The 26841-nt window shown below is 35.8% G+C and overlaps 1 protein-coding gene across 3 annotated transcripts in view; it reads left to right on the top strand.

Annotated features, from left to right (window-relative positions):
- LOC149829979 (uncharacterized) overlaps positions 1-26841 on the top strand; it is a 61632-nt gene that overhangs the window by 22859 nt on the left and 11932 nt on the right. For all 3 annotated transcript variants that reach the window (XM_090016217.1, XM_090016215.1, XM_090016216.1), the window contains 4 exons: positions 14632-14700; positions 14877-14983; positions 18410-18493; positions 18595-18685. In XM_090016217.1, the coding sequence (XP_089872343.1) occupies positions 14632-14700; positions 14877-14983; positions 18410-18493; positions 18595-18685 (351 nt within the window). The remainder of the gene's footprint in view (positions 1-14631; positions 14701-14876; positions 14984-18409; positions 18494-18594; positions 18686-26841) is intronic.

The following is a 26841-nucleotide window of genomic DNA, read 5'->3' as shown; positions in this document are numbered from 1 at the left end:
AGATAACCCCTACCTTCTTAACTTCGAGTGATTGGAGACCAAAAGGGATGCCATTGCCACCGTAAATGTTCACTAAGACATGTAGGTGAATCTATGTGTACTTTGTCACTCGAGGTTGTACCATATGTTAAGATTGTGCTTTTAATATATTTATTCATATGTATATATAGATATGTCCATATGTATGTAAATCAAAATACCCATTGGGGGTATTTTGGTTATTTTACCTTGTAATAGAAGTCAACCTATTAAGGGTTGATTGTACATTTTATTTATTTATTTATTTATTACTTTTTGGTTTTTAATGTCATTCATTGGGACAACTCCAACTAGCTGTTGGAGCTGAGCCGTTGGGAGTAGCTCCAACATGTAGTTGGGCTGCTCTCTATCTCTTCCTCTTGTTATAAATGGGGGTTCGCCCCTTTATGTTTCTTATGCTTTCTCAAGCATTTGTCTAATACAAAAGCTATTATTTATTACTTTCTTTGTGTGGGTGTGAGGATTGATTCACAAGTGGTTCTTTTGTGGATTAGTTGTGTTCTTGTAAGCTCGTAAGATGCTCTTGTTTGCTTTTGTTCGTATATCATTACATGGCATTAGAGCCTTGGTGCTCTCGGGATGTGATTCATTCAAAAAAGTCAAGAAGATGATTGTGAGATTAGTGGAGTTTTGGTTCGTGGGATCGTTGCATTGGGAAGCGCACCATCAAAGTTCTCTTCAACAAATTCTTGCTACCTTGTTTCTCTCTCCCTCTCTTTCTCTCTCATTATTGTAAAAATAGAGGATGAAAGAAAGGTGGTCATCTTCATTCTCGTAAGACTGAATGATACTATGTGATTGTGGGCATCCATAGTAAAATATAAAATATGGAAAAAGGGTTTATGGGGTTTGGTTGATAGTACTGAAAGAGAGTCTAAACTTATACTTACCAAGATGGAAAATGGAAAGGAAATGACTCTTCAAGGAGAAGAGTTGTCTAAGGCCATCACCTAATATGAAAAAAATGGAAAGAATGGAGGATGGGTGATTGCAAGATAATTGGATGACTCATCGATAGTGTTGATATAAAAAAATGCTCTAGCTTAGCAAAATTTGATTTTGCTAGCGATGCATGAAAGTATCTTAAAGATATGTATAGTCTCAAGGATATAGCTCACATATGCAATATGTGCAAAATAAGGTGAGAACTATGACCAAAAAGAGAAGAACATTAGAAAATATTACAATGCCCTCTTTCTTTTTAGGGATGAATTGACTCTTCTAGAGCCAAAGTGACATTGCTTCCAAAATATAGAATTCCGTGAAAAACAAATTAGAACGGACCATTTCTAGCAATTTATTAATGGGCTTGGACCCGAATTTGAAGGGACCAAATCGACCCTTCTTTATAGAGGATGTGTACCTACCATTGTTGAAACCCTTCAAGAATTAACTATGGTGGAAAATAGGTTGAAAAAAACCATCCTCTTCAAAAGAGGAAGAATCCATGCTTGCTATGTCAAGACCCCTCACTTTGGAACAAGTAACGAGAATGAAAAAAATTTCAATGATTATGGAAAAAGCCAAAACGATAAAAGAGACGATCATGAATACAAGAGGAGTGACAAACTTATATGTTATCATTGCTAACAGCCAGGCCATATCAATTCTTTTTGCCCTAAAAGGAAAGATCTAAGAAATGATAAGGTGGCGTAAGTGAGACCATCTCTTGAAAGAAATGATATAGATGACTCCAAATGCATCGGCTCATTATCCTTGGTACAACTCATAGCGGCACTACAACCAATGTTTAAGAATCAAGCTTCTTCCTTCTCGAGTGCGGTCGTATCCACATACATTGATCCAAATAAGACTTCTTGGATTCTTGATTCCGATGCTTCTTTTCATATAACCTCAAATGAGTCCACTATCCGAATGTCATACTAACTCAAATGATTCTTATGTTTCAACTGTCGATGAAACTTCTTGGGTCTTTACAAAAACATCAAACTTTTTTTTATCAAATATTAGAGTAGTACCAAAATTAAATTTAAACCTTTTATCCATTTCTTAAATTGCGGATCATGAATGTAAAATCTTGTTTTCATCAGGATCTCCAGTCCGAGAAGCCGACTGGGTGAGGCCATAAAAGAGATCTCTATGTTATGGACAATCTTGAATTATCAAAACATACTTTTTTTGATTTTGTGGAAAAAAATATAAAAAATTAGCACAAGAGACTAGGACATCCTAGTGTGTCAAAATTACATTTGTTTCTATTTCTTACAAGTTATAAATAAAGCGATTTTGTTTGTGAAGATTGCATCATTACTAAAAATCTTTACCTTTTGGTTCTAGTCATTTTATGTCAAAGAAACCATTTGAGTTGGTACCTTTAGATGTATGGGAATCGGCTCAGATTATATCCAAAGGAGGTGTATCTTATTATATTGTTTTTGTAGATGATTATAAAACACTCTTGTATATATTTTCTTAAACACAAATCCAAAGTATTTAATTGTTTCCAAAAATTTTATTGTTATACAAAGACTCAATTTAAAATCAATATTAAAATCTTTAGAACCAGAGGAGAATTTGTATCAAAGGATTTCAAAAACTATCTTGACTTACATGGGATTATTCATGAAAAATCATGTCCCTATACTCCTAAACAAAATGGACTAGTCGAAAGGAAACATAGACATATTGTTGAGACTACTAGAACACTTCTTATATCAAGAAATGTTTCAAAAATGTTTTGGGCCCACGCTGCTCTTACGGCGATTTATTTGATAAATAGAATGTTTTAAAAAACTACTAAAAATATTTCTCCCATTGAAAAATTATTTAAAACATTTTCCGATTACAAGAGATTGAGAGTCTTTGGTTGTAAATGCTTTGTCTTTCTTGGTAAAAATGACAAACTTTTTCCAAAAGTTATTCCTTGTGTTTTTCTTGGCTATGCCGAAAACAAAAGAGGGTATAAATGTTACAGAATTAAAATGAACAAGCTGTATGTCTTAAGGAATGCTACTTTTCTTGAAAACGAAAATGGATTTGGTAAAGATAAAATCCAAGAGCATTGTGTATTCGTTTGTTTTTTACCTTGCCAATGAGCATGAGAGTTGTGATGACATTCATGATGTGTATGAGAGTGACAATGAGGACACTCATGATACACAGGTGAATGTGGTCTTGCTAATATAGACCAACCTCATAGTGAAATTCAAATTTATACTTGATGTACCGAAGACCATTTTTCATGTGCTTTAGAAAGATATTCTCAAAATCAAGATAAAGATTCCTCTAGTGTTAGAAGATCCATGTGAATTTCAAAAGCTTCTAGTAGATTTGTGTCCTATGATTCCCTCAAACCCAAATACATGATGCTAAAAATTATCAAGAATGAATTAAGACAATGAATAATGAATTAAAAGCTTTAGAAAAGGCAAAAACTTGAGAAATTTAAACATTACTTAAAAGGGAAGAAAACTATAGAATTTAGATGGGTCTATAAGATTAAAACTAAAAATAATGAGACATTAAAAAGATATAAAGACAGACTAGTAGCCAAAGGATATAGTTAAGAATATGAAATAGACTATGATTAGACGTTTGCTCCAGTTGCTCGAATGACCACTATTAGAACTCTTATTTCTATAACATCAATTAAAAGGTGACCCATTTTCCCAATAGATGTGAAAAATGCATTTTTAAATGAAAATCTCAATGAAGAAGTTTATATGGATCTCCCACCAGGATTAAGTTTAGCATATGGAAAATTCTTCGGTTACATAAAGCGTTGTATGGCTTGAACTAAGCCCCCAAGGCTTAGCATGATCGATTCAGTAATGTGAAGACACAACTTGGTTTTAAATCTTGTTATACTGACACTCATTGTTTGTTAAGTTTTCTAATGCAGGAATGGTGATAATACTTCTCTACGTTGATGATATGATTATCCCATAAGGTGATAAGCAGGAAGTTAGTTATATCAAAGATGTGCTCAAAGCCAACTTTAATATGACAACTCTTGATTTTTTACGATACTTTCTTGGAATAGAAGTGACTTGCTCACCTTGTGGTTACTTGTTATCGCAAACTAAGTATGTAGCAGAGATCATCGAACGGTCATGGCTCTCAGATGAAAAATGAGTTGATACTCTAAAGGTCATCAATACAAAGATGAAGAAAGATTGATGGAGAACCTATGATCCAACTCCATATAGACAAATGATTGGAGCTTTATCTTATCTCTCTATTACTTATCCTGATATTTCTCATGCTATTCATTATGTTATTTGATTTCAGCATGCTCTCACTATAATGCATATGAGTGCTGTAACGAGAATTATTAGATATATTAGAAATTCTATTAATTATGGGTTATTTCTTTCATCTTCCTCTCTATTAGAAGTTATTGCATATTCTGATTCTAATTGGTGAGAAAATTTAAATGATAAATGCTCAAACATTAGTACCTGTATTTTTGTAGGTGATTCTTTAATTTCATGAAGATACACGAAGCAGTAGAAGGTGTCCCTTTCTTTCACTGAAGCAAAGTATCGTGCCATGACAACAACTACTTCTGAATTTGTATGGTTGAGACAATTGTTAGAGTACTTGGGAGTTCACGTTGCAGAACCCTCGAGATTATGTTAGGACAACAAGACTCCAATATACATTGCAAGCAATCATACATTCTATGAAAGGATCAAATACATTGAAATAGATTGCCACTACTTTCGTAAGGAATTTTTGTAGAAGACCATCATGTTACCATATGTACCATCAGATTTTCAAGTGATGGACTTCTTCACAAAAGCGCTTCCGTCAACCAAATTTCACTTCTTACTTGGCAAACTCTCGGTTGTTACACCGTGAGTTTGAGGGGGGGGGGTGTTAAGATTGTGCTTCTAATATATATATATATTCATATGTATATATCTATATATCTATATGTATATATTAATATATATTTATGCCCATATGTATGTAAATCGAAATACCCATCAAGGGTATTTTGATTATTTTACCTTGTAATAAAAGTAAACCCATTAGGAGCTGACTTTACATTTTATTTTATTTCTTTTATTTTTTTTTGGTTTATGATGTCATTGATTGGGACAGCTTCAACTAGTTGTTGGAGCTGCTCCCAACTGCTTGTTGGGCTGCTCCCTATCTTTTCTCTTGTTATAAATGGGGGTTCACCCCTTGTATGTTTCTTATGCTTTCTCAAGCATTGTTTAATACAAAAGATATTATTTTGTACTTTCTTGGCCCTTGTGTGGGTGTGTGCATTGATTCAGTGGTTCTTTTGTGGATTGGTTGTGTTCTTGTAAGCCCATAAGAGGCTCTTGTTTGCTTTTGTTCGTATTTCATTACACCATCTACCCTCTCCAAGGTAGACCATTAGTGTGAATGGGTTACAAGGTTTTTTTTTTCTTATTTAAATGATTTATCATTTCATGTAACTCGATCCATGAGGCAAAATCGGGCTCAGTAGCCCAAGTAGTACCCTCTTAGGGCAACAATCATGTTATGATGCTGTTATATGTACACAAACCCATTCTATGTTGTTCTGGCGCCTTTAGCCTATATGAGCACTTTGCCGATGAAGGCGTGCATAATAAGTCAAGGTGTGGATACATGCATGTATTATGTGAAATACGATGCTTTCTTGCGTACCCTGTGGGTTCTTTTATACCTGAGCTCTTACGTGAGCTCACAACCAATTCAACATAACTCACAAATATTAAATTGACAACCATACTATCCACACAATAGTGGGCACTGCGAAAGTTCCTTGGACCATATACTCAATCACAAGCAATAATAGTGCAAACATGCATCTCATATACAAAATGTCATAAATAGTATGCTTCACATTTATGGCATACATTAGCATTATACATTGAATTCAGACAATCATACACATGCTCTCGTAAGTAAGTTCCATATTATTGAAATATTCACAGCATGCAACTAGATTAAGACTCTGGAACAATAAGTCAAGCCTATCACGTGATTCGGTGAAGATTGGTCCATATACAAAAGCATAACGGAGAAGTCTCCAGGCAGTAGAGAGAGTCAACCCTATGGTTTTAGGGCCAACCCAAGCATAAACAACAATCATATAACAAAAAAAGGAGATCCTCCAGACCACATTACTCCATACTGGGTTGGATTACTCATATTCGAGCTTAATTGCATTAACCCGTACTCAAACACCATGGAGAAACCATTTTTCAAGCAAGAGTCAACCCAGACCCTTAGGTGTTGACTCAGGTACTGTAGGGGTCGACCCACACATCAATGGGGTCAAAACACATTGTAGGGGTTGACCCTGGCAAATAGGGGTCGTCGACCCAATGGGTAGACCAACAAGTTCAGAAAAGACCAAGCGGTTGACACTGGCAAACAGGGGTCGACCATCAGGTGTCAAAATAAAAAAAGACAGAATGCAGAGAGGTGTCGACACTCTATGGTCAACATAAAAATATACAGAAATCACAGAGGTGTCGACACTAGAAAAACAAGTGCTGACACCCTGGGGTCAACATAAAAAAACAGAATGCAGAGAGGTGTTGACACTGAAAAAACAGGTGTCGACACGATGGTTCGAATAGCTGTGCAAAATTGGGAAGGTGTCAACACTGGAAAAACAGGAGTCGACACTCGGGTTACCTGACTGAAACAAAAACAAAGGGATGGGGTCGACACCTGTTCTTCAAGTGTCGACTCCTTGGCAAACAAAACTTCAGAACTCTGTATTTGTTTTTGAAGAATCACCGTTCGATAAAAAGCAATCATCGAACCAAGCTTTCAAACAAAAATTTCAAACATTGCAGACCTTTAAAAACCACTGCACACACCTCTAATTGATCCATGTTTTGAAATAACTAAACATAACCCGATTTGAAAGAAAAACCAAACAAAACTGAAATGCAATGCAAAGAAAAGAATAGAGCATACTCAACTCAATGTTGTGAATGAAAGGAACATAATCAAGGCTTGATTTAAGAACAACACTACACTAGAAACTAAAGTCACAGTATAAAAACTAGAGTCACAGTATAAGGTAAGATAGCAACATGTTTTGGAAATGAAATGAAACAAGAACCACATGTAAAAAGAAAGAAAAAACACAGTTTTGTTTGGTTTGGGAAAGAAAAAAACATAGGCTATAAGATGACGATATGCTTGGGAATGAAAGAAAATACAACACAACATGATACAAGAACGGTATGCTGGAAATGAGAATGATCTAACAAAAGAAATCGATATGAAAATGACATTAAATCTTACATTGTCAAGAATGAAATGTAAACTGATTTTCCTCTTCAAAACAGTGTAGGGAGGAGTTTAAAGAGCACCCTTCCCTACACAAGAGTTGATGGAGGTGTAGCTTTCACACTCAGTTATTTTTTTTTCAATAGAATGGTGGAGGGTTTAGAGGGAAGAGAGAAGGGAGGAGACACTTAACAAAATTGTGAATAGTGTTTTTCCTTCCTTTCTAAAAAACGTGATTTATAAAAAAACTTTGGGGGGGGGGAGTAGATGAAGATGGAGGGTGGTGAGTGATGGAAGAGGGGATGGAGGGTTGACATGAGTCAACACCAGCCCCTTTTCCCTCTTCCAAGATATCTTTTCCATGTTTCACTAAATGGAAAAGAACAAAAGATATTTTCAGACATGGGGATTTGTTTTGGCTTACCTTGGGAACAAATTTTTGACCCACCAATAGGGCCCTTGGCTTAGGCAGGAGGAGATGGACTGTCCCCATCAAGTAGGCCCTACACCTTTCCCTCCTAATTTCGAAAATTCCATGGTTCCCTCCTTGGATCTCAAACCGGTTTGGTCCCAATCCAGTTGGATCCAATCCAACTTAATGTGGATCCAAACCCAAAATAATATACATATTTTTATTTTACCATATGTAAACCAATTTCACATTAGGTTAAATTCCAAAAATCACATTTATAAATCAAATGTAATATTTTACCTAACTAATTAAGCATAATTTATATCTAATGCTTGTTAATTATCAACCAACTATTAATTAATTATAATTAGTGAATAAATGCTTAGTATTTAACCAATAAATGCTAATAACCCTAATTAGCAAAAATAAATACTAAGTCACCAATATTGTCGGTTAGCATCAATTTAATTTGCCACAAATTTCCTTTGTATTGGTTAAAATTCTGAAAATTTTGTCGATCTTACATACCAAGCTTGGGCAGGGGTAGGGTGTGTTAAAATGTAAATCTGTACATGTATGTATATATAATAATATTATATTATTATATATATATAAATACATTTTTAATTTCTTTCTTTTCTGTATTTTTTTCCTTTATTTTTATTTTTTGTCTTTATGTCATCTAGTTCAGTTTGAACTAGAATGACTGTTGCTAGTCAAGTCCTGTCCAGACTTGACTAGCAATAGAGCTGTTGGACTGACACATTCCAACAGCTCTAAATAGAGCTGTTGGACTGTGCCCAACAGCTCTATTGAGTCCTCTTTCAGCTGTGTATATAAAGGGGTGCAGCCCCTCTTGTATTTCACTCAAATGCTTCTTAAGCAATTGGTTTTTCATATCAATAAAGAATACATTTTTATTTTTATTTTGTTTCCAGTTATACCCTTTTTAAGGGTTATGCTTTAGTGTCATTCTTGACACTTGCTCTTGTTAATCAAAGCTCGTGTTTCGAAGATCCCCATTTCATTTCATGGTATCAGAGCCGCGGAAGTACTAAATCTTGAGGAAAAGCTGCCTCGGTTTCCGTGCCCGTTTGCAAAAGTGTTCGCCACTTGAAGAGAAGTGTTTTATCACTTCATTGGAGAAGATTTCACATCTTGTTGTATTGTTTTTTTTTTCTTTCTTTCTCATTTTCCTTCTTGTTTCTCTTCTATCCCTATTCTTTCTCTCCTTGTAATCGATGGATGACAATGATAAAGTCACCATCATGCCTATGAAACTAAGCGATACGAACTATGTAACATGGGCTTCAATCATGAAGCACCATATATGGGGAAAAGGCTTATGGGGGATTGTGGATGGTTCCGATTCGGAACCTAAGCTATCTCTTACTAAAAAGGAGGGAGATAAAGACGTCCCTCTATCGGAAGAAGAGAAAATCAAGGCTATTGCCTCATACGAGAAGAAATGGAAAGAATGGAGAATATCTCATGCGAAGATAATGTCATGGCTTATCAATAGCGTTGACATTAAAAAATGCTCAAGTCTTGCCAAATTTGATCATGCCGATAAGGCATGGGAATACCTTAAGAATATGTATTCCCTTAAAGATATTGCACACGTGTGCAACCTCCAAGAAAAAGTTCGAATGATGACACAAGGAGACAACTATTCGTGAATATTACAATGGGTTGTCCGAACTTTGGGAAGAACTTTCCCTTTTAGAACCAAAGTGGCATTGTGCCGAAGACATCGAGCTTCGTCAGAAACAACTCGATGTTGAACATTTTTACCAGTTTATCACTGGATTAAGGCCGGAATTTGAAACCACTAAATCGGCCCTACTTCACCGGGGAAAAATTCCTTCTATTGTTGAAACTATTGAAGAGTTAACAATGGAAGAAAATCGTCTCCGGAAAGGTTCTTTAAAAATTGAAGATGATTCCGTTTTAGCCGTGTCTAGACCAGGGAATCATGTTCGATCATATAGGCCTCCTCACTTTAACCGACAAAATGGTGACTATGATAAGAAGAAAGTTATTTGTCATCACTGTCATGAACCGGGACACTACAGGCCACAATGTCCCAAACTTAAGGAGCTGAGAGAAAAAAGAGCTGCAATTGCTGGATCGGAGCCTAAAGATCAGGATGCACCAGTTTTTCTGGCCCAACTAATGGAGATCCTTCAGCCTCTCATCAAAGGTGCCTCTTCCTCATCTGAAGCTTCAACCGGCGCAGCAGCCTCATCTTTTTCTGATTTAGGTAAAATTTCTTGGCTTCTTGACTCTGGTGCATCTTTTCATATGACCCCAAATAATCAAAGTCTATCCAAATGTGTTAAAAATAAAACAAGTGTGTCAAAGGTCTTTACTGCTGATGAGACTTCTCTTGAAATAGAAGGAATAGGAGATTTTGAAAAAATTTATAAAAAATTTTTTTTTTTTATTCCAGAAATTAGACATGTTCCCAAATTAAATTTAAATCTTTTATTTGTATCTCAAATTTCTGATTATGGGTGTAATATTTCTTTTTCTTCTCATGGTTGTTGGGTACAGGATCGCCAGTCAGGCAAGCTGATTGGGGAAGGCCATAGAGAAGGAGGACTCTATTACATGGATTTTTTGGAAATGCCGAAGAAAGCTTTTTGTTATAATATTCAAAAAATAGAGTTGGAACTGTGGCATAAGAGACTTGGTCACCCACATATAGCCAAAATCCAACATTTTCCAAATCTAGGGAAATTTTGTAACTCTGAATCATTTGATTGTAAAGATTGTATTCTCGGCAAAATGAAAAGATTACCATTTCAGAACAGAACCTTTTTCTCTTCAAGACCACTTGAATTAATACACTCGGATGTTTGGGGTCCTGCACCAGTAATTTCTAAAGGAGGATTTGTTTACTATGTTATTTTTGTCGATGATTTCTCCCGACATACGTGGATGTACTTTCTCAAACATAAGTCTGAAGTATTTTCATACTTTCAAACTTTTCATAATATGGTTAAAAACAAATTTCAAAATGATATTACTATTTTTCGCACAGATTCAGGGGGAGAGTTTTTATCCACAGATTTTCAAAATTATCTTAAATTGCATGGCATCACACATCAAAGATCTTGTCCTTATACACCTCAACAAAATGGACTGGCAGAACGAAAACATCGCCATATTATAGAAACCACTAGAACTTTATTAATAGCAAATCAAGTCCCTAAAGACTTTTGGGCAGAAGCTGCCTTAACTGCCACCTATTTCATTAATAGGATGCCATCTTCTTCGTTACAAAATATCACTCCCATTGAAAAACTTATGAACATTTCTCCAGACTACTCTAGATTAAGAATATTTGGGTGCAAATGTTTCATATTTACTGACAAAAATGATAAACTTTCCCCTCGTGCGATTCCCTGTGCCTTTTTAGGATATGCTGAAAACCAGAAAGGTTATAGATGTTTTGACGTCAAAAATAATAAACTATATGTGTCTAGAAATGTTTCCTTTCTTGAAAAGGAGAGCTTCTTTGATTTTAGAAAATTAAAAGACGTCACTGAGTACTCCTTTTTGCTAGATCTAACATCAACATCTGATGAATATGACCTTGATTGTAACTTTGATGATGATCCAAGAATTATTGATCTTAATGTTGAAAATGAAGAAGTTCATAGAGATACTAGTATTCAATATTCCAGGCGACAAGAGTCTAATACTCCATGTGCACTTGAGAAATATTCTAACATTCCAACTAGACAATCATCCCGAATCTCGAGGCCTCCAGAAAAGTTTGTATCATACGAGTCTTTCTCACCCACATATAGGGCAGTTATTGCATTAATTCACTCATATGAAGAACCATCCACATATTTTCAAGCAAAAAATGATATCAAATGGATAGAAGCCATGAAAGTTGAATTAGATGCACTTGAAAAGGCTTCTACATGGAATATTCAAGATCTTCCTCCAGGGAAGAAAACTATAGGATGTCGATGGGTTTATAAAATTAAAACCAAGAGTGATGGTACTCTTGAAAGATATAAAGCCCGTTTAGTAGCCAAAGGTTATGCCCAAGAATATGGGATTGATTACGAAGAAACCTTTGCTCCGGTGGCTCGTATGATTACTGTCCGAACCTTAATTGCCTTAGCTTCTATAAAAAAATGGTCTATTTTTCAAATGGATGTCAAAAATGCTTTTTTAAATGGAAAGCTAGTTGAAGAAGTATATATGGAACCCCCTCCTGGTCTAAGTATTCCTAAGGGTAAAGTCCTTCGCTTAGAAAAAGCTCTTTATGGACTTAAACAAGCACCAAAAGCTTGGTATGATAGGTTTAGTCGTGTTATGATTGATATTGGTTTTCAATTCTGTTTAACTGACACTGCTTTGTTTATTAAGAATTCTGATGCAGGGATCATTGCGCTTCTTCTCTATGTGGATGATATGATCATCACCGGAAGCGATAAACAGGGAGTTGAAACAATCAAAACACTTCTTAAATCTCATTTTGAAATGACTGATTTGGGCTTGTTGAGATATTTTTTAGGCATTGAAGTTGCTTATTCTCCTAGAGGATATTTATTATCTCAGACTAAATTTGCTTTTGATATTGTTTTCAGGTCTGATATTACTGATGATAAGAAAGTTGACACTCCAGAAGTTGTTAATGTTAAAATGAAGATTGATGATGGAGAACTTCTTGCAGACCCTACTCCTTACAGACAGCTTGTCGGGGCACTTTCCTATCTATCCATTACCAGACCAGATATAGCACATGCTGTTCATACAGCAAGTCAATTTCAACATGCTCCTACTTCTGTTCATATGGGAGCAGTCATGCGTATTATCAGATACATCAAGTCCTCTCTTTCACGAGGACTTTTATTATCTTCCTCCTCTTCTCTTGATTTAATTGCATATACTGATGCTGATTGGGGAGGTGATCCCAATAACAGACACTCAACCACTGACTTTTGTGTCTTTTTAGGGGAATCATTAATCTCGTAGAGGTGTAAAAAGCAGCAGAAGGTATCTCTCTCATCAACCGAAGCTGAATACAGAGCCATGGCAACCACGACCATGGAAGTAGTTTGGCTCCGACGACTGCTTGCTGACATGGGAGTTGAAGCAACAAAGGCTTCACAAATGTGTTGTGACAACAAAAGTGCGATCTACATTGCCAGTAACAGAACATTCCACGAACGCACCAAACACATCGAAATGGATTGTCACTACGTCAGAGAGGAATATCTACACGGGATAATTGATCTGCCATATGTCACTTCAGAATATCAGTTAGCAGACCTCTTTACAAAGCCTCTCGCTGCTCCCCGATTTCATTTTCTCTTAGACAAACTTTCGCTCATTGTACCGTAAGTTTGAGGGGGAGTGTTAAAATGTAAAACTGTACATATATGTATATATAATAATATTATATTATTATATATATATATATATATATATAAATACATTTTTAATTTCTTTCTTTTCTGTATTTTTTTTCCTTTATTTTTATTTTTTGTCTTTATGTCATCTAGTTCAGTTTGAACTAGAATGACTGTTGCTAGTCAAGTCCTGTCCAGACTTGACTAGCAATAGAGCTGTTGGACTGACACATTCCAACAGCTCTAAATAGAGCTGTTGGACTGTGCCCAACAGCTCTATTGAGTCCTCTTTCAGCTGTGTATATAAAGGGGTGCAGCCCCTCTTGTATTTCACTCAAATGCTTCTTAAGCAATTGGTTTTTCATATCAATAAAGAATACATTTTTATTTTTATTTTGTTTCCAGTTATACCCTTTTTAAGGGTTATGCTTTAGTGTCATTCTTGACACTTGCTCTTGTTAATCAAAGCTCGTGTTTCGAAGATCCCCATTTCATTTCAGGGTGTTGCAGGACTCCAGGTTTGTGGTGACTTTGCGAGCTTACTCTCTGTTCTTGTGATTCAACCACACATTCAGCCTTTAGAGCTTGTTGGGAGCGGGGCAGCAGCCTAGATGACCATCGAGTTCCAGACCTAGGTATGATCCTCTGAGCCTTAGAGACATCAGCCAAGAGTGACAAAGTCACTTGCAGAGATTGAGAGAGAGAGACAGAAGAGGGCCTAGGGGCCAAGAGAGTGAGAGGTGGAGGGGAAACTCGTCTATTAAAGGAATAGAGAAAGTGAGAGAGACGACTTTGGGGGGGGAAGTTCAATTCTTGATTTTCTATATGCATCACACAAGAAGCTAGGCCTATATATAGGCCAATGGGAAGGTATTAACAGCCTTCACCAATTACAATACAAAGAAATAAATCAAAGTGTAGAGAATGGAAAACTTGACTTGAAATTAAAAAACCTAATGAATGCTTTAGGTAAACCTTCCTTGGCCTAATCCAAAAAATAGGTACCTTCACCAATTACAATACAAAGAAATAAATTAAAGTGTAGAAAATGGAAAACTTGTCTTGAAATTAAAAAACCTAATGAATGCTTTAGGTAAAGCTTCCTTGGCCTAATCCAAAAAGTAGGTAGCACCTCTTGGATTAGCCCAAGGAGGCTTCAAGTCCATTTAGGTGACATCAAGAGGGTAGGCCGACGTCCAAGGTGGACCCCACGATTTTTCAAAAATGACAAAAATGGGCAAGGGCGCCCCTTCAACTGGGCCCCACATGGCCGGCTGGACCTTGGAGCGGCTTGAGTGAGTCGGGCTGATCCGGCTCCAATTAGGAACGTATCAATGACCCAGTATCAACAACACTGGTGACCACTTCATAAGTGTGCTTTCCATGTGCATATGCTGCTGCATACGTTTTCTACTATTTTCTAGTTGATCAACTTCATTGTCTAATGATTTATTGTTTTTTTCTTATTCAATAATACACTTAAAGCATTCAATCATGATTTTCTTATTTTGCTATTTCCTGTACACAAAATGTTTGCTGGAGCTTACCTAACCTTGTTTCCTCTGGCAGGTTTTTGAGATTCTCATTGAGTCATTCAGGTTGACTGTGATGAACACATCCAAGTCCAAATTTGCTCAGGTGATTCTGTTCTGCATCTCATTTGGTATTTAACTTTTTTATTTTCTCCTTTTGCTGTCTTATGTTTGTTGAAAATTATTTAATGCCCTACTCAGAAACATGTTGTCAATTATGTGATTGATGAAAGTTCCTTTTAGGCTGATAATTCCTGTTGTGGCTGTTGTCTTTGCTTGCAGTTTGTCATGTTCTACGCCTGTTCGCTGGATCCAGAGAAGTGTGGAGAAAGGTTTGGCAATGTACTAGTGGACATATTTTTGAGCACTTCCGAGCCTCGTGGTGCAAGGTATTTCAACCAGTTCTGAGGCTCATGGCCTTTAAGCCATGCAATTCTGGTAGTTTCAAATCATGGTCATGGAGAAATATTGTGATTCGTACTGTCAACTTCTCTGAATTGCTTTGTCAGAAGGGTGACTCTGGACCATAGTTACCGAAAGCGCTACTATAAGGTGGGATTCTCGACTCCCAGGAAGCAGGAACAGAAAACGGTGTGGAATCACACTTCCTATGCATGAGAATCACGATTCCCCAACAAGGGAATCTCAATTCCCACGTGTTGGGAATCCTGATTCCCATGGCTGAGTTTTCATTTTCATTGGAATTATAATTTCCAAGTTGAGGAATTAAATTCCTCATATATAGGAATTCTAGTTCCTCACTATTTGTAGCGTGATATTGTCTAGTGCATATCGTTACCTGTATCGGTAGGGCCCAAAATAAGATACGTATCGTATCGGAAAAAATCATAATTTTTTAATAAAAAATTTCAAAAATTTTAAAAAAAATCAGAAAAATTAACAAAATTTTTAAAAAATCATAACACGTGAAACAATGATGAATTGTACAAAATACAACCACAAATCACATTTGAAGCATTTATGTCTCTATGAGCATAAGACATCATCAATCATCAACCATCTCACAAGAACAATGAAAAATATTAAATATTTTGCAACTAAGAACGTGCTACAAGACTCATACTTTCATATTACATAAATAAAAATATTATGACAATAGTTGCACTCGATTTTCAATGGGTTTTGACTCATTACTTGAGTGCCCCATTGCCATGCCGGATCATTTGATGCTATCTTTGTTGGAGCCTGATTTCTACCTTGATATAAATCCCTATTTGTTTGGAGGGTAGTTTTGTAATTTTACTCATAATAGAGATTTTTTATCTTAATCCACTTCCTTGAGTGGGAAAATGATGAAAATGCACTCTTACTAAAGCAAACCTCAAAAGCACTTCCCCCTTCCCTTTGCGCACGGATAAGCCCCCAAATCGCTCTCACGATTCCTAGGATGCGTCGATCATAATTTTTTAAAACTAATTGAGGGAGTCGGTCCTTAAGAGGTCTTTAAAACTAAAAAAAAATTATGATTCCTTATTAAAATGTGCCGAAGGTGTATCGTACCGTATCGTTTTGATTTACATAGTATATAGAATACAAATGCACATTTGTTCAAAACTTTAAAACTTCAAATTGCTACTTTCATATTACAAGCTGCTGCATTTGTTCAAAATTTCAAATTGCTGAATTTTTTAACAGAGGATAAATAGCATCTTATATGCAGCTTCATTATATTACAAGTACTATATTCAACCTACATTAATATGAAATCATTAGCAATACATAATTAGCTATATGTTAGATGTTTGTTTTGTTAACACACACACAATATATATATATATATATATATATATATATATATATATATATATATATATATATATATATATATATATATATATATATATATATATATATATATATATATATATATATATATATATATATATATATATATGAGAACTAAAAATATGGGCATTTCCAAAACTTTTTTTTGCAAATCCAACCATGTGGATGTGCTTGGCATGGTGAATTTGCTAGGAATCAACCATTGGATTGTGTATTTTAGATGAAAAAATGCAAATTTTTAATGATTGAATATTTATGAAGATTATGTGCCATTGATTTTAAAGCCTTAAAAAATTCTCGTTTATGCATCAAAATCGGATGATTCAAGATTGGGTTCTTATAAAACCAAGCATGTAGATCACATCTGTGTGGTTAGATTCAAGAGAAGAGAACAAAAAATCCATGAGAATCGTGGTTCACACATTAGTTCTTATATTTCTAGTTCTCATATTATAGTGACTCTCTCTCTCTCTCTCTCTCTCTATATATATATATATATATATATATATATATATATATATATATGGGGATTGTGCAGCCCCTTTTTCGTTAGGTCACCGTTAGGACCCTAAAAAAATCACAGTTTTAAGCTAGATCTGAACCGTTAGATGTGTTTATTATTGCTTATTTATCAATAAAAAAACTTTGTTTTGAATTGATTTTATGTAAAAATGTGATTATTTTATCATCAAATTTTAGTGCAATATCAACCATTGATTTTTTTGCCTCTTTAAAATACACACCTGAGCACAAAGATGCTTAATCAAAAACATGTTTTCTATTGAATAAACAGTGATAAACACATCTAACAGTTCAGATCTAGCATAAAACTGTAAGGAAATAAGCGGAAGAAACCAAGAATGCTAAAGCATTCACTATGTCCCACACGGACAAGTGCAGCAAGCACAAGAGAGAAAATCCACTAAGGGATATACAAAGGGCCTTATAAAAAGGCTACACATGAAAAATAATATCACTATTATTGAAGAGGAGCTCTCAAGAGCAATACAACATACATGGGGGGTTCCCCCTATTTATAAGAAAAGGAGACCAAAGGGGCTCCCAATAGAGTCGTTGGGAGCCCCCAACGGTCACATATGTGACCGTTGGGGGCCCCAACGACTCCATTGTGGGGCCCCTTTTCGGTATCCAAAAAATACAAATTTAAAAATAAAAATAAAAAATAGTGAAATAAGAGAAACAAAATAAGTACCCCTATGGGGTACTTTGTGAAATGACCATAATACCCCTATCGGGTATTATGGTATTATTACATATGTTTTAACAAAAACACCTAAAAGTATGGTTTTTGGAGTGTCCTAACGGTGACCTAACGACAAAGGTGGCAGCACGATCCCCATTCTCATATATGTATAACATTGTCCACTCTTGTACATTTGTTGTTGTTTAAAGGTATCATATAACTGTTGATTATATTGTTAGGCTTAATTGAAGTTTCTTATAATTATAATATGTGATGAATTACACATCAATTGTTGCACAAATTTTTTATTATATCAATGTTTTGTATCCAAACTTCTAAATAAACTTATGAACTTGTAGTTTTTAAAGGTTTTGCATTTTTATTGATTGTATGTGTTATTTAGTTATCCTATTAAATGCTCATAAGTAGTTTTTCTAATAAGATGATATAATTATCTTAATTATTTATTTTGACATACTTCTTTTTTCTTCAAAGAATTTCATTCTTTAAAAGTTGTTTTCTTACATCAATAATTTTATCATTATTTCTCTTAATTTCATATACCACTTCCTGAATGATTCCCCTACTGCTTCCTATTCGCTTCCCGTTTCCTGAACCTTCCAAAAATTTGGATTGGCCACTTTTCGATTCTGATTTCCGTACCGCTTCCCGTTCTGGCAACTATGCTCTCGACCGGTTGCATTTTCTACACCCTGTTCATGTATAGTGAGATTTGTTGCATGTCTTCTAGAAAAATGGTTGTCTGCAATCTGGTAGTTATATAATGTTATTTGTGTTTCTGTAGGATGAGTGCTGTTGCTTATCTTGCTAGTTATTTGTCACGTGCAAGGTTCCTTTCATCTTATTTTGTCGCAAGAACGCTGGATCAGTAAGTTTATATGCTTTCAATTTCTCTTAAAAAGGCATTAGCTTTGTTGATGTATGAATTAGATTGGATGATGTGGTTCTGTCTGGTCTGTTGTGAATTAGGTTAGGGAAATGGTGTCTCAACTATTGTCAAACTTGTCAAAAAAAGTCTGTAAATCCTGAGGCTCATCAAGTATTTTATTCTGGATGCCAGGTATGCTTTATTTACCTGTTCATCTGGTGTATATAGCCTTTCTTTCCCGTACCATCTAGTAAACAATTTTGCTTAGATCTGATATTGTGTTGATATTGATATTGATTCATATGTGTTCAAAAGGGATGTTTGTTTCAAGTTGTACAAAGAGGGGTAACAAGTCACCTTGAAATAAAATGACATGAGCATTTCAGTGCCTGCCAATTTTGCAACTCACCATCACTACCACCCATCTCACCACCACCATCACTCACATCTCGAAAAACCGCCCTCCCACGATAATTTTCCACTATCCATCACCACCATCCATCTCACCACTACCACTACCACTTCCACCCACCATCACTCACCCGAAAAATGGCGTCAGAGAAGCTCCAACCCCCTGGAACACCCCAGAATTTCCAACTCGAAATAAGTAAAAATTTGCAAATTTTTTTTTTGAAATACAATCCAACTCGAATGAGAGGATTGATACACAATGGAAATAATTTTGGTTTTTAAATTGGACAACCCAGGGCGAGTTACAAAACTAAAACTCTAAACTATATTGGATCCAATTCCTGTTTAGATTTGGATCCAGGTCTCCACACTAAAGACCCCCTCAGGGGTATGACTTTACATAAATTAAAATAAAAGCAGTAGCGTACCAACTTAATCATAAGGTAACATAAATCATCAAAATAATATGTTCATACGTATGAGTCCAAAAATCATCTGTCTAAATGAGATACAAAAAGACAAAAGTATCCTAGGATCGGCCAGAGGATAGAAAGATGGTCAACTGGCCTCGCCACAATATTGCGCCACCACACTGCAAATTATTCATCACCTGAAATCTCTATGAAACATGATCAGACTTATGAAAGCCGATAAGTTTGTACCACCAACATTAAGATTGCATATGCTAGAACATTCATTACAAACATGATATCACAGTTCAACAATTCAACATATCATGATATAATTGAAGAAGAAATAAAGAACAAACATGTATCTCAACATTAATGTAAGTAACAACCTATGTCACCGGGATTCGGCCAACCAGGTGCTGCACCCACATCGACGCAACGTGGGTGCGCGTACGGGTGCGGCACCTGGTGCGGTCAACCCAACCCTGGGTGCGGTCAACACAACCCTGGGTGCGGTCAACACACCTAGGGTCATATATGTCCAAAATTTGGACTTAAAAAAAGAGCTCGATGAAATAGGCTAAGGAGGATTAGGGAAAAACATTTTTGTCCTCTACTCAGTCTTCCGACGCCTACGAGCTGCCACCATTCGGTGACGCCTCCTCTCTATCTCCAAGGTACACATTCTCTCTCTCATTCTCTCCTTCAATCTCTCCCAGTCTCTCTCTTCACTCATCTCTCAATCTCTCGGCTACCTCTCTATCCATGTTTCCCTTTTTCATCCGGTGCTGCGTTATTTCATTAGTGTTACTGTTGTTAACTGTTAAAACTTAAAATATATATATATATATATATATATATATATATATATATTTAATTTATACCCTCCCGCACTCCCCATCCTCGCACCCCCGCACCCAAGTTCATTTAAAGTGTCGCATCGCCGCACCCATACCCGCACCTGCACCCACACCCATGTGACATAAATAACAACAATATCTCAACATCAATGCAGATAGCAAATATGTATCTTAACATTAAAGCATAAATAACATTTTCCGTGTCAATGCATGTCTTGTTTTTCTTAATTAACATTCCCGGGTACTCGGGTATAATCTTCGTATCTGATAAGTTCACGAAAGGTGTTTATTATGCTACATGAATATGTTTTTGAAGTGCCTAACAGATCGGATATCCAAAGCGGTGATCTGTGGCCGAGAGAATTCCCGCAAAGTCTAGACGTTCGGTAAGGATTGCAATCCAAGAATATCTGCAGTAATTGGGGTATGCCACTTAGGACACGTAGATAACCTCGACCTTCCTAACTCTCAGTGACTGAAGACCAAAAGAGACACCATCACTCCCATAAACATTCAGTAAGACATGTAGGTGAATCTATATGTACTGGTGTCACTCGAGACTGTACCATCTACCCTCTCCAAGTAGGCCATTAGGGTGAATGGGTTACAGGGTTTCTTCTTGTTTAAATAATTTGTCATTTCATATACATCGATCCATGAGACAAACATGACTCGGTAGCCCAAGTACCCTCTTAGGGCTACAATATATGTACTTAAACCCATTCTATGTTGCTCTAGCACCTTTAGCCTATATGAGCGATTTGCCGATGAAGGCGAGTATAACAAGTCAAGTTGTGGATGTATTCATGTAACACGTCATGGGTTCTTACCAGACCCAAGCTTCTACATGAGCTATCAAATATATAACATGGTTCACATGCATAACAGTAAAATCCACACAAGTGTGTCCAATGACACTGAGAAGGTTTCTTGAACGATACACTCAACACATGCAATAATAGTGAAAGCATGTATCTCATAACATCATACCTATCATGCTTTATATTCATGTCATGCATCATCTCCTTGTATAATTAATTCATGCACTCGTGACATAATCTTCTCATTTCATTTTCATACTTAGGTCATGCATTTATGTCATACATTATCTCATTGCATACCTAGTTCATGCATTTATGTCATACATCATCTCATTGCATATGTAGTTCATGCATTTATGTCATACGTCATCTCGTTGCATACTTAGTTCATGCATTTATGTCATGCATCATCTCATTGCATAATTAATTCATGCATTTGTATCATACATCATCTCATTTCATACTTATCTCATGCATTTATGTCATACATCATTTCATTGCATTTTTAGTTTATGCATTTATATCATACATCATCACATCACATACTTAGTTCATGCATTTATGTCATACGTCATCTCATTGCATACTTAGTTCATGCATTTATGTCATACCGCATCTCATTGCATACTTAAATACTTCTTGCAACTATATAAGTGTTTTTGAAACTACCCAGCCGCATCACATCTGTGTATTTTCAAAACTATATATATATATATATGCATATATTATTTTTTTGAAAGAGTGCTCAAGCCGACCTAGTTCAGATCTGAACGCCTATGGTTCAGATTTGCACACGGGCTGGGCAGACCCGGTCTGGGCACAACACCACTCAGACCAAGGCCTGAGCTCACCACGGTTCAAACCATGGTCTGAACCTACCTGGTTCGGGCTGGGTCTGAACCGGCCCAGCTGACAGACCTTTATCTTGAGGTGCCTAGGTTTCAGACCTTGGTCTGAACCTATTTGGTTCAGATGAGGTCTGGACCCATATATATATATAAATAATTTTTTTTTTGTTTTTTTTGTTTTTGAAAAAGCAGACCCTTATGAATCGAATTCTATAACACTTGTGCTGTTCCAGATTTAGATTTGGAACCCACACGGTTCATCCTCGAATCCGGTCATATATATCCATTGTATATACATATATACACACTAAAATTCATCTATTTTTTTTGAAACCTTGAAACAATCCAATTTTTATGTAAACACCACATATATTTATCCATTTAAAAGCTCGTGGATGGTCCAAATTTAGGGTAAGAGGCATATAAATTTTTTTGAAGTTAATACATAAATTTACATGAAGACTAACCATTTTAAATGCACCTATATGAAATCTAAGCATTGAATATGTATCCAAAAATAGATTTTCAACCATCAAAAATACTTTTTGATTGAAATCCAACCATTAAACATTTATTAAAAATAAATTCTACCCATTGAACATGTATTAAAATAGATTCTACCCATTGAACATGTATTAAAAGCGATTTTAACCATTGAAAATGTATAAAAATATATTCTAACCATGGAACATGTATTAAAATCTATTTTAACCATTGGACATGTATAAAAATAGATTCTAACCATGAAACATGTATTAAAACTCGATTCTAATAAAAATTGATTCTAACCATGGAACATGTATTAAAATCGATTTTAATCATTGAACATGTATTAAAAATTGATTCTAACCATTGAACATGTATATAAATCTATTCTAACCATAAAACATGTATTAAAATTGATTCTAACACTTGGACATATATAAAAATAGATTCTAACCATGGATTATGTATTTTAAATCGATTCTAACCATTGAACATGTATACAAATCGATTCTAACTATTGGACATTTATAAAAATAAATTATAACCATCCAACATGTATTAAAATCGATTCTAACCATTGAACATGTATTAAAATAGATTCTAACAATGGAAGTTCCATTAGGAACATAAACTTAACCATTTAAAATATTTCTAAATGAAATCTAACAATTGATTTTTTTAACATAAACTAACCATCACCCAGGTCCAAAAAAACTGCCCCGGAGAATTTCCACCACCACCCCCTCTCTCATTTTTTTAAAGATTTTTTTCATTTTATTTTTCTCATGCTACACAAACAAGCGAAAATTTTTCATTTTAGAAAAATTATCATATCAAAACTTCTCATAGGAAAAATTTTCTTTTCCTATGAGAGTTTTTCTTGCTTCCAAACGTGCCCTGAGTGTATGACATTCTAATAAATGAAGGTCTGTAACAACAAAATGTAATTTTTATCTCCTTAACCAATATCATTGACTACAAACCTACATGAATGCTTGATGTTCTTGTAAAATGTTTGACAACAAACAATCCGGTTCCGCTCTCTGAGCTGGACCTGTGTGAACCTCAGTTCGAATCTTAACACACTAATCTAGTTTAGGCAATTTTGAAAAAGGAAAGAAAGAATTCTCAACATGGGAAGACCTGCATTGCCATGCAAGTACTTAATATTGTCAAGGTTGATATGTATGATACAACTCAAATGCCCCATCTGCTTGGTTAGGCCCAATATGTGTAGTGATTCTAAACTAGGTCTGTTCTAGGTAAATGTAGGCCTACCAACTTATGTAGCCCCAACTTGGCTTAGCAAGTCTAGAATCAACCTTTTGCCCAAAAGCCATTTATGGTGGCTAATCTAGTTGGAAATTATCATGTTGGTTTTAATCAAGGTTGTAACTATTGTATCGTTACACATATCGGTCAGTCCTAAAATAAGATATGTATCGTATCGTAAAAAATCATAACATTTTAATATTTTTTTTCAGAAATTCTAAAAAAATCATGAAAAATAGATTTTTTGTTAGAAAAATCATAACACTTGAAACAATGCTGAATTGCACAAAATACAACCATAAAATCACATATGAGGCATTTATGTCTCTATGAGTTGCATAAGACATTATCAAACATCAACTATCTCACAGGAACAATGCAAAATATTAAATATTTTGCAATTAAAAACATGCTACAAGACTCATACTTTCATATTACATAAACAAAAGCAAAATAATCAAGTTTATGAATACTTTAAGTGTTATTAAATAAACAAGTTTTAAAAAATATAACCTCAATCAAACATCATCTTTTTCTCCTCCTTCGACATTCACATCGTCTCCAATATACTATCAGATTCGTTCACAGGAAATAAGGAGAGAGAGAGAGTGAGAAAAAGAGAGAGAAATTCACAATGGCTGGGGCGGCACTGCAATACACGACCTCCAAAACCCTAAACATTATAAAGTAAAAACATATACATATTACAAGAATGCCATTAATGAGATCCTATTTAACATGTGTTTCATATAATATGCGTATGGATCTGGATCCAGATCCATACGCATATGCAAATTGTATTCTAACACCCTCCCTCAAGTTGTACGTGATTTTGGAGCATGTACAACTTGCTATTCAATAGCCAAAATTGACGTCCTGTTAATCCCTTGGTAAACAGGTCTGCCACTTGATCTTCTGTTCGAACATGACGTAGTTCTATCTCCTTCATCTCGACTTTCTGCCGTATGAAATGTTGATCAATCTCAATGTGCTTTGTTCTGCTATGCTGGATAGGATTACATGCAATGTTTATTGCGCTTTGATTGTCACATAAAAGAAATGATCGAATAATTGTCTCCCCAAGATCACTCAATAAGTGTCTAATCCATGTGGCTTCTGCCGTGCCTACAGCCATCGATCTGTATTCAACCTCTGTACTCGATCGTGCCACTGCCTTTTGTTTTCTGCTGCTCCAGGACACTAAATTGTGCCCAATATAAACACAATATCCAGAGACAGATCGTCTCTCATCTGGATCCCCTGCCCAATCTGCATCTGTATAAGTGATGAGTGCATGTCCTCTATGCAGATTATCGTTCTTGCGATAAACAAGTCCGTCTGCTATAGTTCCTTTTAAATAGCGTAGAATGCACTTCACAACTTCCATATGACCCTCCGTTGGAGCATGCATAAACTGGGATACCTGATTGACAACATAAACTATATCAGGTCTGGTAAAGGTCAAGTACTGTAACATCCCCACGGGACTTCTATACATTGTAGGGTTGACACAAAGATGACCATCTTCAGAGCTCAGCCTTTGATGTAATACACTAGGAGTGCTGACTGGTTTGCAATTCGTCATCCCGGCTCTTTCCAGAAGGTCAAGAGTGTATTTTTGTTGCATGAGTGTCAATGTGTCTTGTTGTCTGTCAACTTCCACACCAAGAAAATACCGCAACTCCCCTAAATCTTTCATCTTGAAAGTTTTCATTAAAAACTGTTACACGTCTTGCACATGACTATCTGAGCTCCCAGTGATCACAATGTCATCAACATATATAAGAAGAAGTATAACAATGTCCGCCTTTTGGTAAATAAAGAGTGAGTGATCCAGAGAGCATCTTCTAAAACCATAACTCTGAATCTGCATAGATAAACTTTCAAACCAGGAACGAGACGCCTGTTTCAACCCATACAGAGATTTCCTTAGTTTGCACACCCATGCAATAGGATCCTTCTCGGCATAACCAGGTGGTTGCTCCATATACACTTCTTCCTTTAAAGTTCCATGCAAAAATGCATTTTTAATATCCATCTGGCTAAGGCTCCAACCTTGATCGACTGCTAGGGATATGATGATACGAATAATACCCATTTTGACTACGGGACTAAAAGTTTCGTCGTAGTCTTCACCATATTGTTGTGTGAATCCTCGAGCAACAAGTCGCGCCTTATATCTGTCAATACTTCCTTCAGGCTTATATTTTATTTTATAAACCCATTTTGAGCCAACTACATTCTTTCCTTCTGGCCGATGGACTATTTCTCAAGTCTGGCATTCATGAAGAGCTTCAATTTCTTCATTCATAGCTTCAGTCCAATGACGGGATTGAAGAGCTTGATTAAAACAAGTGGGTTCATCCTGTTTTGTGAGCTGAGACATAAACAACTGGAAATCAAGGGAGAAGGTCTCATAACTCACCCATCGTTGAATAGGATGCTTAATGCGTGACGGCCTTTGAGCCGAATCATTGGCGATGCTTTCCTCCACATTCCTCGGCTCTGTATTTTTGTCCCGTCTAGTGTATATCTGTCCAGAGAAATGTTCTACTGGGGGTGACTCAATTGAAGATAATTCACCATGCATTTGTGAGTCATTCAACTCCCTACTCAAGCCGAAGGAAGGACAATTTGTTTGATATGTTTCTCCTGTATTAGCAAAAAGATCTGCGCTCATCCATGGATCATATACTTCTAATTCTCGAGATGGCAACACTGCAGAGTCATTGACCTGAAAATTTTGTTCATCAAAAACAACATTTCTGGAGGTCCTAATACGTTTTGTAGTAGGATCATAGCATCGATAACCTTTGTATTCATTTGCATACCCAACAAATCTGCACTTGACAACCTTGTCCTGAAACTTATTTCGCAGAGATGAATCAATATGTACATAACATACACAACAAAAAACACGCAGTTCATCGTAAGAGGGATATTGCCCAAATATAGTATAATAGGGAGTTTTCCGATCCAAGAGTGCCATAGGAAGACGATTTATGATATGAACAGATGTGTGAAAAACTTCTGTCCAGAGACTAACGGGCACATTGCTATCATGTAACATGCTCATCGCACTCTCGACAATATGCCTGTGTTTCCTCTCCGCAACCCCATTTTGTTGAGGAGTATAAGGGCAAGAAACCTGTCGGCTTATTCCTTTATCTCGAAGAAAGGCAATAAACTCGTTCGACAAATACTCTCCTCCACCATTACATTGTAAATGCACAATATCAC

The sequence above is a fragment of the Nuphar pumila genome, chromosome 8 (genome assembly GCF_984573655.1).
Source record: "Nuphar pumila chromosome 8, dmNupPumi1.hap1.1, whole genome shotgun sequence".
Lineage (NCBI taxonomy): Eukaryota > Viridiplantae > Streptophyta > Magnoliopsida > Nymphaeales > Nymphaeaceae > Nuphar > Nuphar pumila.
This window is presented reverse-complemented; position numbering and strand designations above follow the sequence as displayed.